The sequence below is a fragment of the Stegodyphus dumicola genome, chromosome 9 (genome assembly GCF_044657685.1).
Source record: "Stegodyphus dumicola isolate Sdum_Otavi_A_Nest chromosome 9, ASM4465768v1".
NCBI lineage: Eukaryota > Metazoa > Arthropoda > Arachnida > Araneae > Eresidae > Stegodyphus > Stegodyphus dumicola.
This window is the reverse complement of record NC_140776.1, coordinates 46,818,990-46,831,565: the sequence shown is the minus strand read 5'-3', so window position 1 is coordinate 46,831,565 and position 12,576 is coordinate 46,818,990. Positions and strand designations below refer to the sequence as shown.

General features: G+C 34.2%; 1 protein-coding gene across 1 annotated transcript in view; it reads left to right on the top strand.

The window, feature by feature from the left end:
* LOC118191098 (sodium/potassium/calcium exchanger 4-like) overlaps window positions 1-12,576 on the top strand; it is a 412,974-nt gene that overhangs the window by 197,905 nt on the left and 202,493 nt on the right. The window contains exon 2 of the mRNA XM_085823409.1: window positions 2,237-2,902. Coding sequence (XP_085679535.1) covers window positions 2,237-2,902 — 666 coding nt within the window. The remainder of the gene's footprint in view (window positions 1-2,236; window positions 2,903-12,576) is intronic.

Sequence of the window (12,576 nt, the reverse complement as noted above, 5' to 3'; positions counted from 1 at the left end):
GCATTGTAAATAAATGGTATTAAAAAGGGTGGTTCCTCGCATCGAACAGCATTTTCTACCATGGATTACCGAGAGGATTGCTGGTTATACGAACTACAGAATTTCCAGGGCGATGTAGTGACCGATATGGTTGCACAGCTTAGCGACCAAGATCACCGGATCTCTCGTATTTAGACTTTTTTCTGTGGGGCCATCTGAAAAGCCCAGTCTACGAGTGTCCCAATGTAGATGTACTCGTCAGGATCGTAGCTGTTGCCGGCGATATTCGGGAAATGTCTGGTGTTCGGCAAATGTGCGTCAATCCCCTATCCCGCATTACAGCTAGCGAAAAGTCTTTTGAGCAATTTCTATAAGCATGTTCTGCTAATAAAATGTTTTCTAAAGTATCTCCTATCATTCTTGTGTTAATTGTTTTAACGTGACAGGGGAAAATTACCCTTTAACTTCTCACCGATTGCATTCCGATCATACATTCATTCTATGACGAATATTGCTTGCATATTCGTTTGCTCGAATATTGCTCGTAGCTGCCTTCTATCACCCCCTAAAGTTTTGCCTACTCGTTCAGAATCACCTTGTATATATTTCAATATTTATGAATACTGAAATATAATAAATTAGTCACAAAGTGAGACACTAGATGAACCAAATTTATTAGTGGTCGGTTTCCTGAAATCAAGTAAGAACTAAAGAAGGAAATTAATTGTGAAAAAGATAAATTTTAATTATCATCTTATCTTTTGCTTTCAGCTGTTAATAATTCTTAAAACGATTTCTAGTAAATGAAATGCTTTACTAAAACATGTTTGAGAAATATATTGAAATTTGTCTTGCTTTTAAAGCTAATTTTGATTCCAGTTATAGGTATAATAATTTTTATTTCTCTTCATTGTATTTAATACATTTCACTTATTGTAATTAAAAGTATACCAAAAGTATAAGGGAAGTAAAGACGTTTTAAAGATGATATTGTATTTTAGTTTAATGTAAGCTTAATGTTTTGCGACATGATGTAATTTTTTAAAGGAATGCCTGTTGTCCTAATACAGAGTGAATTATTTCCTTAATATATTCCGTGAGAGTTCCAGCATAACACTTGAAACTGCGAACTCTCACTAGTCTAATCAGGACCTACATATATATTTTTAATTTGCTACAATATTTTGCTTCAGACTGCTACAATATTCTGATGCACAGTTTATAAAATTTTGCTATATATCTTGTTCGCTCTGATCTAATAAACTGCACAAAATTTAGTCAGATTTTATTTTCCATCATTAGAACATTCATCGTCTATTTATATCCTCTTTTTCAGCGTGTAATGATAAGTAAATTTATCAGTCAAATAATTTATTATACGTCATATCATTTTCAAGTTTTTGTTATCCGAAACTGCAGGAAACGTGATATAGCCAGGAAACTTTTAAGAAGCATAGTTTGAAAATATTGGCTTATAAAGTGTGGTTTAAGTTTCTAATTTGAATCGGCTATAAAAACCTAATTAATATATTTTCAAAATTAGGAGTTTATTAGACTCGATTCCCATTTTAAAGAAAAACGATACCCATTCCATTTGTCCTCTTAGGTTAAAAATTAGTTTAATATTCATAATTTCCCATCTTTTTAAACTTTTTTAGTTCAGAATTTTATTGTCAGTCATACGTAGAAAGAAGGTTTTAGTTAGGAATTTAGTGAATTTCAGAACTACAGTTAAAAGAAATCAGTCAAAGGAAAGATTATTAAATTCGATTAACTCAAATTAGAAAAAAAATTGATTAAATTAAAGCCCTCGATCCCACTGGCCATTTGATTCATTTCAGTCTTCGATGGATCATCTCATATTATTCTTGATTCACTCCCCGTTTGCGATTTTATTCATCAAGTTTAGCGAGTTACGATTCGTCAAAAAGAACCGCTTCAGTTCAATGAGGGAACAGTTCAGATCTGATTCCGTACAAATGTAGTTTTCCCCACTTCTAGTCAGTTATAAGGATAAATCCCGGAAGCTTCTAAAAGGTTACATTTTATCTCTGTGTGTGTTAAGTGGCTGTCGTTGATAACAAGCTTGAATTAAACAAAAGCTGTTGAAGTATTATATATATTTATAACTTTAGTTTATTTAAAGACTAATGTAATAGTTCCTTTGTCTTTCTTTTTTCCGATATTAAAACATGTGTTACTATTTAGTATATTTTAATTAAAAAAAGTACATTAATGGTTTCCTGTTTCATTTCAGACCCCAAAGAAAACAGAGAAATGAGCGTAAAACGTCGCCGTCTTCTGGATGATATGGACCGGAAAGACTTCACTTATCAACCGAACGGCGGAATTGATATCGATGAAGCCACTCATGAATATAAAGACTATTTGGATACTGTGCCGTCTATGCGACCACCACTTCCAGTCACCCAGTCCACTCAAATAATACCAATTTCGGAAGAATCCAGTGATATAGATGCAGAAATTCCTAAGGAATCTATTCAATTAAGCTCTACTGCCGAATCAAAGATCAAACCTCACCCATCCGAGACACCAATTCACAAACCATCATTGAATGCTGATACTCTGGAAGAGAAAAATGAACACAAATTACCCATAAATAAAGAAACATCACATGATAAAAATAAGCAGGCTGTGAAACCAACCGTTTCTGTCACAGAAAGTAAACAATCGCAAGAAGTAATACATCATAAAGAACATATCCCCGAAGAAGAGATCGACAATCATCATGTTGTGATTGTTACAACAGCTAGACCGAGAAAGGGTTCTGGTAATCCAAACTTGTGGCACAAATTGGGAGGAAAGGTCCAGCTACCACAACGTCCAGCATCGACGTCCACCCAAAATTCAAACATAAGTATACCCACAGCTGTTCCAATTGAAGAAGATTGTACTACACCAGGTATGCAACATATAATTCTTATATTTTGAACTGTCAAACCTTATATGATTTACGAGTAATTGATCTATGTACTGCATATTTATGTACAAGCTTTCATGTATTCCATACTAATTTTCTGCATCCAACATTGTGGTACTTAGAACCTCTCTCAAAACAAGTAAATTGATATTTAAGCTATAAAAGCTCATAATTGCGATAAACAATGATAGTAAACGCTGTTTTTGTTATTAACAGGTATTTGTAAACTATTTCAAAAGTAAGATTATAATCTTCTCCCTCTTTTCAGCCTGCCTTCGTGGTGTAACGGTAGCACACTCGGCGCGTATTCGAGAGGTCCAGGTTTCGAGTCCCGGCGAGTACACTGGGGATTTTTTCGATTTCCTTACTTTGAAAAATTCTAAAAGATTGCAACTGGCGGCCGAGCTAAAAAAGCGGTGGATGATAATTCGTCACCACCAGGTTTTTTTTTTTTTTTTTTTTCTTTCAGTTGGGTCTCCTCATCCTCAGTCGCCCTTTAAAAGAGGAAATATATAAAGTACATATAAACATATAAAGTATATTTTATCATTCCTTTCCGCATCCTTCGTGGTGCAATTGGAAGCGTACTCTACGCGTATTCGGAAAATCCGAAGTTAGAATCCCGGCGGTGACAATGTTGATTTTATTCAGTTTCCTGACTTAAAAAAATAACTAATGACTCTACAAGTGGCGCCCGAACTAAAAGGTGGTGGATGATAACTCATCACCACTAGGATTTAGCAACTATGTTTCTTCATTACCAGGTCCAGTAGATCTCGTACTTCCGTGTGAAAAAATGCAATAGTAGTAACTGCACCAAGCGTAGGGTATTAACTCATTAAAATTTACAATGCATGAACTCGAGACTAACAAATAATATAGAAGTGAGTGGTAACTAAAAATCAGATAACGAAACCAAAATCTTCTGAAGCTGTTAACAAGAGATAGAACTAAACTACAGGGCTAAGCGAGATCCTGTTAATTAAGTTACTTCAAAACTAGTGGTAGCCAGTAAATGCAATTAAGCACTAGAATAAACAAACGTTAAACAGCAGAGGTGACATCTGTACCCTAAATCTAGTCTTTCTTTCCCACTGAAACTCGGATTTTAAATACTTTCTTCAAAGTAGAAATTTGCATTAATCCACGCGCTCTACAAAATTTAAATATTCTGGCACTGACAATTTGGAAAATGAAGTATTATAGGAAAGTTTAAAATTAAACTTGAACTTGTTAGTTAAAATAAATATAAATCCCTACAAGATCAAAAAAGAGACCTTGAAATGTTTCATTGAAAAAATGACAAGATTTGAAGTATTTAGTATTGAAAGTAAGATCTGGTTTGAATTTGAAACACCCAAGAATGGCAGAAAAAAAACATTTCCCATCATGAAAAACCAGCAGTTTTTCAAAATAAATAAATAAATAAATAAATATAAAATTTAGGCCTATATAGGCCTAAATCATACGGGAGATTATTACGCTTCAATTCGCATTCCTCTTTCTTCTCACATGAGATATTTTGCACAGGGTAGATATAAATACTATTTTTTTTACTCCTTGCCTTAACATACAAATTACCATTTTGGATATACTTACTCTTATAGTAGCAATAATGATATATATAGAAATTATTGTGGGTACCATCGTTGTAAAGTATCGTAGATAATTTTCATTAACATTTAACTTTCGCCTTTGGTATGGGATATATAGAAGTGGCGTTATGCAGTTAGTTTAATTTACCTGTTAGCTTTATGAGTGATTTTAGAATTGCAGTTTTTTTTGGTTTTCGAGATTCATAACCAATCCAGCACGTCTTAGAACGTATTCGACAGATACACTGGTATCTAACAACGCCCGTCGCTGAATATAAAATCCAAGTAGAAAGTATATGCTCATATGTAGTGATGTATTCTAGTACAGTATTTAACCCCAGTATGGCTATTTAGAATGAAATTTTCATTACTGTATGTAAGGTTGGATTTTTTATTAAATGATCTTTAATCTGATATGCCATTTTTATATTCAGATGAAATAAGCGATATTATTAGTTTTAATTTGGTACATTGGCTATCAACAAGATAGTCTTCAAAAACATTCAGTTTTATCTTATAGAATTCCATAAGCGTAGCCTCAGTCATTTTCCTAATCTTCCCTAATTTAAAATGCCTATCTGTGTATGGTGGCGAGTATTGAAAATAAAAAGTGAAACTGAAATATAAGGAAACATAAATAGAAAGTATTTATTGAAGACAAAATCTTTAATTTCTGTAATCACGAGCATTAACTAATATTGCGTTGTTAAAATTTATGTAATTTTATTTATAGCCTTTTGCATTGAATCGCGTTCCTGAGTGGAATAAAACAAAATTATTAAAGTGAAATATTGCGTGTGTATTAAAAGTTGTTAAGTTTTTCCAGTTGCAAAAAATTAACTAATACTGTTAACAAATGAGGTAATTTATCTGTTTTACACGCTGTGTAACAAAATAATTAGCTATTACAGGCATTCTTCATTTTTCGTTTTTCTTTTTTTTTTTTTCTTTTTTTTTTTTTTTTTTTTTTTTTTTCAAGTTACATGTCTTTATTCGATGTTTTAATCTTTTATATTTTTTATATTTATGTTTGCCCATATGAGTTTTCCTTTCTGACTTCTTGAAGAAAAGCGTTCTTTATCCGAGAACATCTTAAGAACCTGTAATGTTCGTAATGGATATTTTTATATGATATATTATTTGCATTTATGCTTTAATCAGAGTGACCAGTCTTTTAAATAATGTTTCTCTGAGTATGTTTTCTCATATACCGTCTATATATTTCTCTTAGCGAACACTCACGAGAATAAGGCTTTTGTCCGTTGTCTACGAGATTCCATTAAATAGAAATGGGTTTGCCTGTTAAATAGAAATGGATTTGCCTATTAAAATAGAAATGGATTTGCTTGTTAAATAGAAATGGATTTGCCTATTAAAATAGAAATGGATTTGCTTGTTAAATAGAAATGGATTTGCCTATTAAAATAGAAATGGATTTGCTTGTTAAATAGAAATGGATTTGCCTGTTAAATAATAGGGGGACCGGAAAGTAATGCCGTTTCTGCGCATGTCGACAACAACATGCTACGAGCAGAAGTAGAAGCAAATCCATGTCAAACACTCTTAACCAACCTTGGTCGACCATCCAACAATATTTAAAGCAGAATGGAAAAATAAGCAAAGCAGGTGTTTGAGTTCCCCATAACCTGTCCGAAAAGAACAAAGCCAACCTATCCATCAGATGTAACGTATTGCTTCAACGGCGCCATACAGAACATTTTTTGATCGTTCGATTAGTGGAGGCAACAAAATAAGTCCTATATGATAATCCAAAACTCAAAAGGCAATTTTAATAGGGGTTACAAAGGGTTTACATCCCGAAAAGACGCTTTTGGGTGTTTGATGGAGTATTCGCGGAATTGTTCATTTTGAATTGCTGAAACCTGGACAAACTGTTAATGCAGACTTTTATTGTGTACAATTGGATGGAGTGAACCAATCTTTAATAGAAAAATATAAATTTTCAACAGAAAAGGCGTCATTCTGCAACACGACAATGCAAGACCGCACTGTGCAAGACGAACACTGGAAAAAAATTAATGAATTGGGGTGCGAGGTACTGCCATACTCACCATACTCCGCCGAAATCGCAGCATTGGATTTCCATCTATTCGCATCCCTACAACATTTTCTTAGTGGCAAAAAATTTGAAAATTTGGATGATGTCCAAAATGTCCCCTCGAGATATTTTACTCAAAAACCAATTGGTTTTTATCGGTCCGGGATTGAAAATCTGCACATTAGATGGCAAAAGGTTGTTGATAACGAGGGTTATTATATTATTTATTAAAAATAAAAACTTGTTAAAATGTATTCGTTTGAATTTAATGTAAGAAAGCGACATTACTTTCCGGTCCCCCTATTAGAAATGGATTTGTCTCTAACTTGGAGGATCCACGGATTCAGGAAATTTCCGTTGTTTTTGTTGTGTCTAGGATAAGGGGGAGTGCTGTCATTTTACGGCAACCCTAAATCTGCTTTGCGGGTAAGGCCATCTCACCACGCCTGGACATTTCGTAACAATATTATAATGATTAAATAGCAACAAAATCAGCATTAAAAATTGATTGTTTTAGATGGATATACAAATGTATATACTTATTTATTTTTCATTAAATTTATTATCTTGCAATAAATGTAATTTTCTAAATAAAAAATAATCGTTTTTCAAAGGGATATGAGAATTTATTTCAAAGTCAAGGGATGCTGATCAGTTAAATGTTTCACAGATAAATATTTAAAAAACAGAGAAGCCCGTTTGGCATTTTGAAAATAATATATCGCATGCCGCAACGGGGATTTTAGAAAACAAAATTCTGAGAATATGTTAAACGCATACAGAGCAGGAGATTAGTTTGTTCGGCGGTAGTGCATTTCTAAACTGCCTTTACGTTTTAACCAAATTATGAGCTAAAGAACTTTTATTTGCTTCGTGGAATTCGCTAAACTCCTGATTCTCATCAATCACGATCTAGATCAAATAACTCAATTATGAGAGTCTGTGCGCAGTGAAACGTAAAGTTGAGAAACTGAACTGAACTAAATTAAATATTCCGGTTGTTGCTTTAAAATAAAGAATAAATGGAATGAATATTCAGCATGTGGATTGAGAGAAGGTTAATTTAATAACACTGACATAACAACACCAGAGCGCTTCTCATTAATCAAACACATCAAAATTCTCATGAACTTTACGGGTTTTATTTCTCAAATATACTTTTTATGTTATAAATTTAATTCTACTTAAATCAGTTTGAAATTGATTACATACGATTCCTGAAATTCTGAATATATATATATATGTACCTATGTAGAGCTATAAATTAAAATAAGCGAAGCAGCTACTCTTGTTAAAATATTTGTAGTATTAAAACCACTTTTATCCACTGAATAATGCTGTGCTAAAACCATGATTATAATCAATAAACACAATCGTAACACAATCGCTATATTTTTAGCATAATAAATTAGTAATAATGATATTTTTAGTCCAAAGGGGAAATTTGCCCAGAAGGACTATTAATTTCGTTTTGGCATTTTGCGTTCAAATGTTGGTTGACTTTTCAAATTGTTGCCACCAAATATTAGAGCCCTGTATTATATTTAAAGAATCTGCGTAAATGTATGTTTGTTTCTCTCATTGTGAAAAAACAACAATACCTAGAGCCATCCAATTTTGAATAACGTATGTTTCCAACCGAATATGGAAGGACAAATTTGGAATTTTTTTTATTATCGATTTCATATTTTGTAAAACTTTAACGAATTTTTGATTAACAAACTCAACAATTTCAAAGCGAGCAACGGCAACACTGTACGAGAAAAAAAAAATTTATCTCCAGCGGCGCGAGACTGTGTATCGGAAATTCCAAAGATACGCTCAATTTAAAATTATTTTGCGGTATTGCTTTTGAATTGAATTTTATGATTTAAGTGCGAATGACATGATATTTAGTAAATAAAAGTAACACATAAAACGTTAAAAAAAGGTCCCTTTGAGCGTAATGTAAAATCTGAAAAGCTTTCAATTTTTTTCTTTTTTTTAAAAGGTTTATTTTCATTTATTCGTGAAATTTGGTGTTAAAAGTGTAATGTTTTGTAATTCCTCATTACAATCTAAGAATGCCTCTTTAATAACAGCACCTTTACGCCTAAGCACGCTATACAAAAAAGTTTTAATTTGCTATTCTGATTAGCAAACTACTTGGTAATTCTCCTTGCATAACATAAATAATTCACACGTGCGGCACGTTTATAAAGGCTACTTTTCCCACCAAGTTAGAAATTGATCTGCACACGTGCGCCGGTCCCTTTTCGCAGAAGAATCCTTATGAAGGCTGCCCTTTCAAACAGCAGCCGACATCCATAATGGTGACGGTTCTTTTATGATAGAGCACAGTTATTAAGGCACGCTGTGTATGTATGACCAAATCAGTGAGGAAGCTCACTCTGTGTAGATATTTGCTATTTTGTTTGCCTACGCTCATTTTTTATTAGCAGGTTTATTTAGTAGAATAGATCGGATTCGACACCATGTCCGAAACGGCAGGTTTGTTTTAATATGCGGATTTGCAGCAAAAATCTCAGGAAGACTTCTCAGTTTGCTAAAATTCAGATTAAGTTCTGAACGCTTCAAAATTAAACACTAAGCCTCTATTATTTAAACTGCTTTTTTATGTTTTTGTGCCAGCAACATGCACATCAGATCTCTTATTCAGTTTCGGTTACTGTTCTACAAAATGCAGATTTTCAATTCCACGAGCTCTAGATTTCGATAAATCGTAATGATTGTTGTCGTTGTTGTTGCAAGAGGTGAAGACCCCGGCCGAAACAAGTTCAGCCATCAGATCATAACAGGGGTCAACCCATTAAACAATAGCGAAGAACAGCGAGCCAGACATGTTCCGTCAAATTACCCAATCCAATCAAAATCCCTATCGCTTCTCTATTCTGATTAATTCTCATCGTAATTTCTTCAGCTACGTGTTTAAATTTCTCATAATTTTCAAACTCCCCATTTATATCAAACTAGTGTCTCTGAACTGTCTCTAGTAAAACTACAAGATTCAAGGAAGTGGCAATTATTACCTTTTACTTTACAAAATTGACAGTTTTCATTTTTTTGAAGACCAAATATCTTAAAATATGCTGGGAATCGCCCGTGACCTGTAATAATTTGGTTCATATCTATATTATTAAATATCTTTTTCCTTTTATCAATTTTCAAAAATCTGACATAACCATTATTTTTTGCAGACAATCCCCAGTTTGCTTTCCATTCAACAAATATCTCCTTTTTCATAATATTTAGCAACTTTCTTTTCGAATACATCACTTCAGTATCTTTCTTTCCTAGGCCTTGAGCAGCTCACTTTGCCAGCGTGTCCGCCCTCTCATTACTAATATATCCAACAGGGGCCTTGATCCAGTATAAATTTATATTATGTATTTCAGCGAGAAGTTTGAAATCATTTTAATTTGGTTTATAAATAAATTACCAGTGCGCATATTAGAAACTGTACATAAAAAAACAAAGTATCGGAATAAATATCTTTTTATGTCAGTAAGTTTCCTTTAATCCATAAAAAACTGCTCTAATCTTAGCTGGAAAAACTGAATTCAATGGATTTAACGTATATTTTTGGTACTCGGTCTCTGTTCCATACAAATAAATCACACGTCGTTCATTTCCAATCCGTCTGTATAAAATATCAATCTGACCTACCTTCAAAAAGTTCTTATCAAATGTAATTATAGTCTTTTCGGCCGGATGGATATCCATATCACAATATTTATGAAACAATTCCTTCTTTATAATCACCTCTTTAATCTCTAATTTATCAATAAAACCATTATCCAATAAAAATTTACGATAAAAATACCCGTACTGTATTGAGAGAGGGGGCACACTTGCAAGAATACATGCTATTGAAACTGTTCTACATACTCTAGTGACTACTGGCATCGAGCTTCTCTGCACATTGTCTAATTTTTGTCTCAGCTTCATTATTTCCCACCCCCGCTTGGACATGCACCAACATCAATTATAGGAGTAATGATATTTCTAAATAAAAATCGTAATGGTCGTTATTTACTATTGAATTATTTGTACTGTCTTTATTTTTGTACAGATAATAAATCGAAAATTGGAGAAAATTTTTGACTATTAGCAGCAAATTGATATATTAGATAAGCATACTAAAGGTATGATTGTTCCAGAGTCAGAGACTTGCATTGCTGGAATATCGAAATAGCACCGGTAGCAAAATTTCAGCCTCAATACAACGTACTAAACAAATATTTGTTAAGATAAATAAATCTAGGAAAGATCGAAGAAAATTTTCGATCATGAATGGTATATTAAATGGGAAAGAATATGCGCAATCCGATCTTCATTAAAGGACAATTTGCTTTGACGAAAACTCCCTACTAACGGAAAGTTTTTCCTCCACCCATATACTTACCGGTTTAGCCCAGAATGTTCTCGAACACCAACCAAAAGCTATATAACCAAAAGCTATATAAGCTGCTGGTACGCGGTGAGTTAGTTAGTATAGTCTGGTCTAGTGAGCTGATAGTCAGTCATTGAGCGAGTGTGTCGAAATCTAGCGCCGAGTTAGTTGTCGAGTGCATCGAAGAGTCTATTAGTGTATCGCGGTTAGTGCATCGTCGAGAAAGCGTGTTGAGCTCCGGAAACGACTAAACCGAAGAGTCGGGAGCCGTACTCTGTGTGTCTTCGAGTGCATCGCGAGTTGTAGCGTGGAGAGTCTCGAGAGTGCGTGGAGTTCCGAGAACGACCGAGTAGAGTCGCGAGCTGTACTCTGGTGCTTTTAAGTGAAGCTGCTTCCACCGTTATTGCCTGACAGTGTGAAGGCTGTGTCGCTGATTGTTCCAGCGTGTTTATAGAGATCTTCGACGACTGTAACGTGATTTTGGAGTTGTTCTGATTGGTACTGGCTAAATAAAGTGTGTTTCGATACTTCATCAAGTGACGTCGTTATTCACTCCAAATCCACACGAACCCCGTACAAACGTGAACAACTGGTGTCAGAAGATAAAAACGCAACAATATTTTGGAGATGAGGCTTGTAGAGTCATTATGTTTTTTTATTATTTTATTTATTTATTTTTTTTGGAAGCTCGGAAATATGCAATGCCCTTATAAGGTATTTCTCCCGCCTTCTTAGTGTAGTGGTCTGCACGCTGGGCGCGTATTCCAGAAGTTCGTGGTTTGAGTCCCGGCGAAGGCGTTGCTCATTTTTCATCTCTCCTGCTTCGAAACAACCTAATGTCTCTACAGTGGCGCCCAAACTAAAGTTCAGCAGGTAGTTCTCACATTCTTCGTCAAAATTCACGTACTTTGCTAAAACTGATAAAACTTTCTGCGTGTTTCTGCGCCGCTGCTTACCAGCAAATCTGGCACACTTCTACCGCGTCGTGTTCGAGGAGAAAAAGCTTTGTTTTGTCTGCAAAGAATGACACATGCTTGTGAATATTTTTTTATTTTATTTACTTGATAAATATGCGTATTCATCTTGCAAATAAAACATAAATTTTGTTCATCATCATGTGATATCTTTGAAAATAATCCTGCATGTGCATTCTGGATTTGCTTGCGCAAGGGGTGTAACAGTACTCACTAGTTTGGCGTCTGCCATCCTTTTCTTGCCTTTCCAAGCACACAACGTGGTCCCTCTTTCCACCTTTCCTGATTATATGCAGTTTCCCATTTAATCTAGTCTCTCTTGCCCTACGAAAGCGAGAATCTCCTACTAGCTGATCGACTAAAATATTTCTACATCCTTAAATGCGTCAGTGCTTTTATTATGGTGAACAGTTTTTGAGAAAATGTATGAATTTATTATTGACATCTCCAATCCCCAGAAAAATAGTTTTCGCCAGTACTTGAGTGATTTCCTCAAAAAGTAATCACTGGAGGCATATTGATCAGCCCATCACACCATCCATCGATCCGACAACTATACTTGGTTTTTCTGTTACTTCTTCTATACCACCTTACCTTTTAGCGGCTTTCATTCCAGCATTATACCAGTTGCTCAA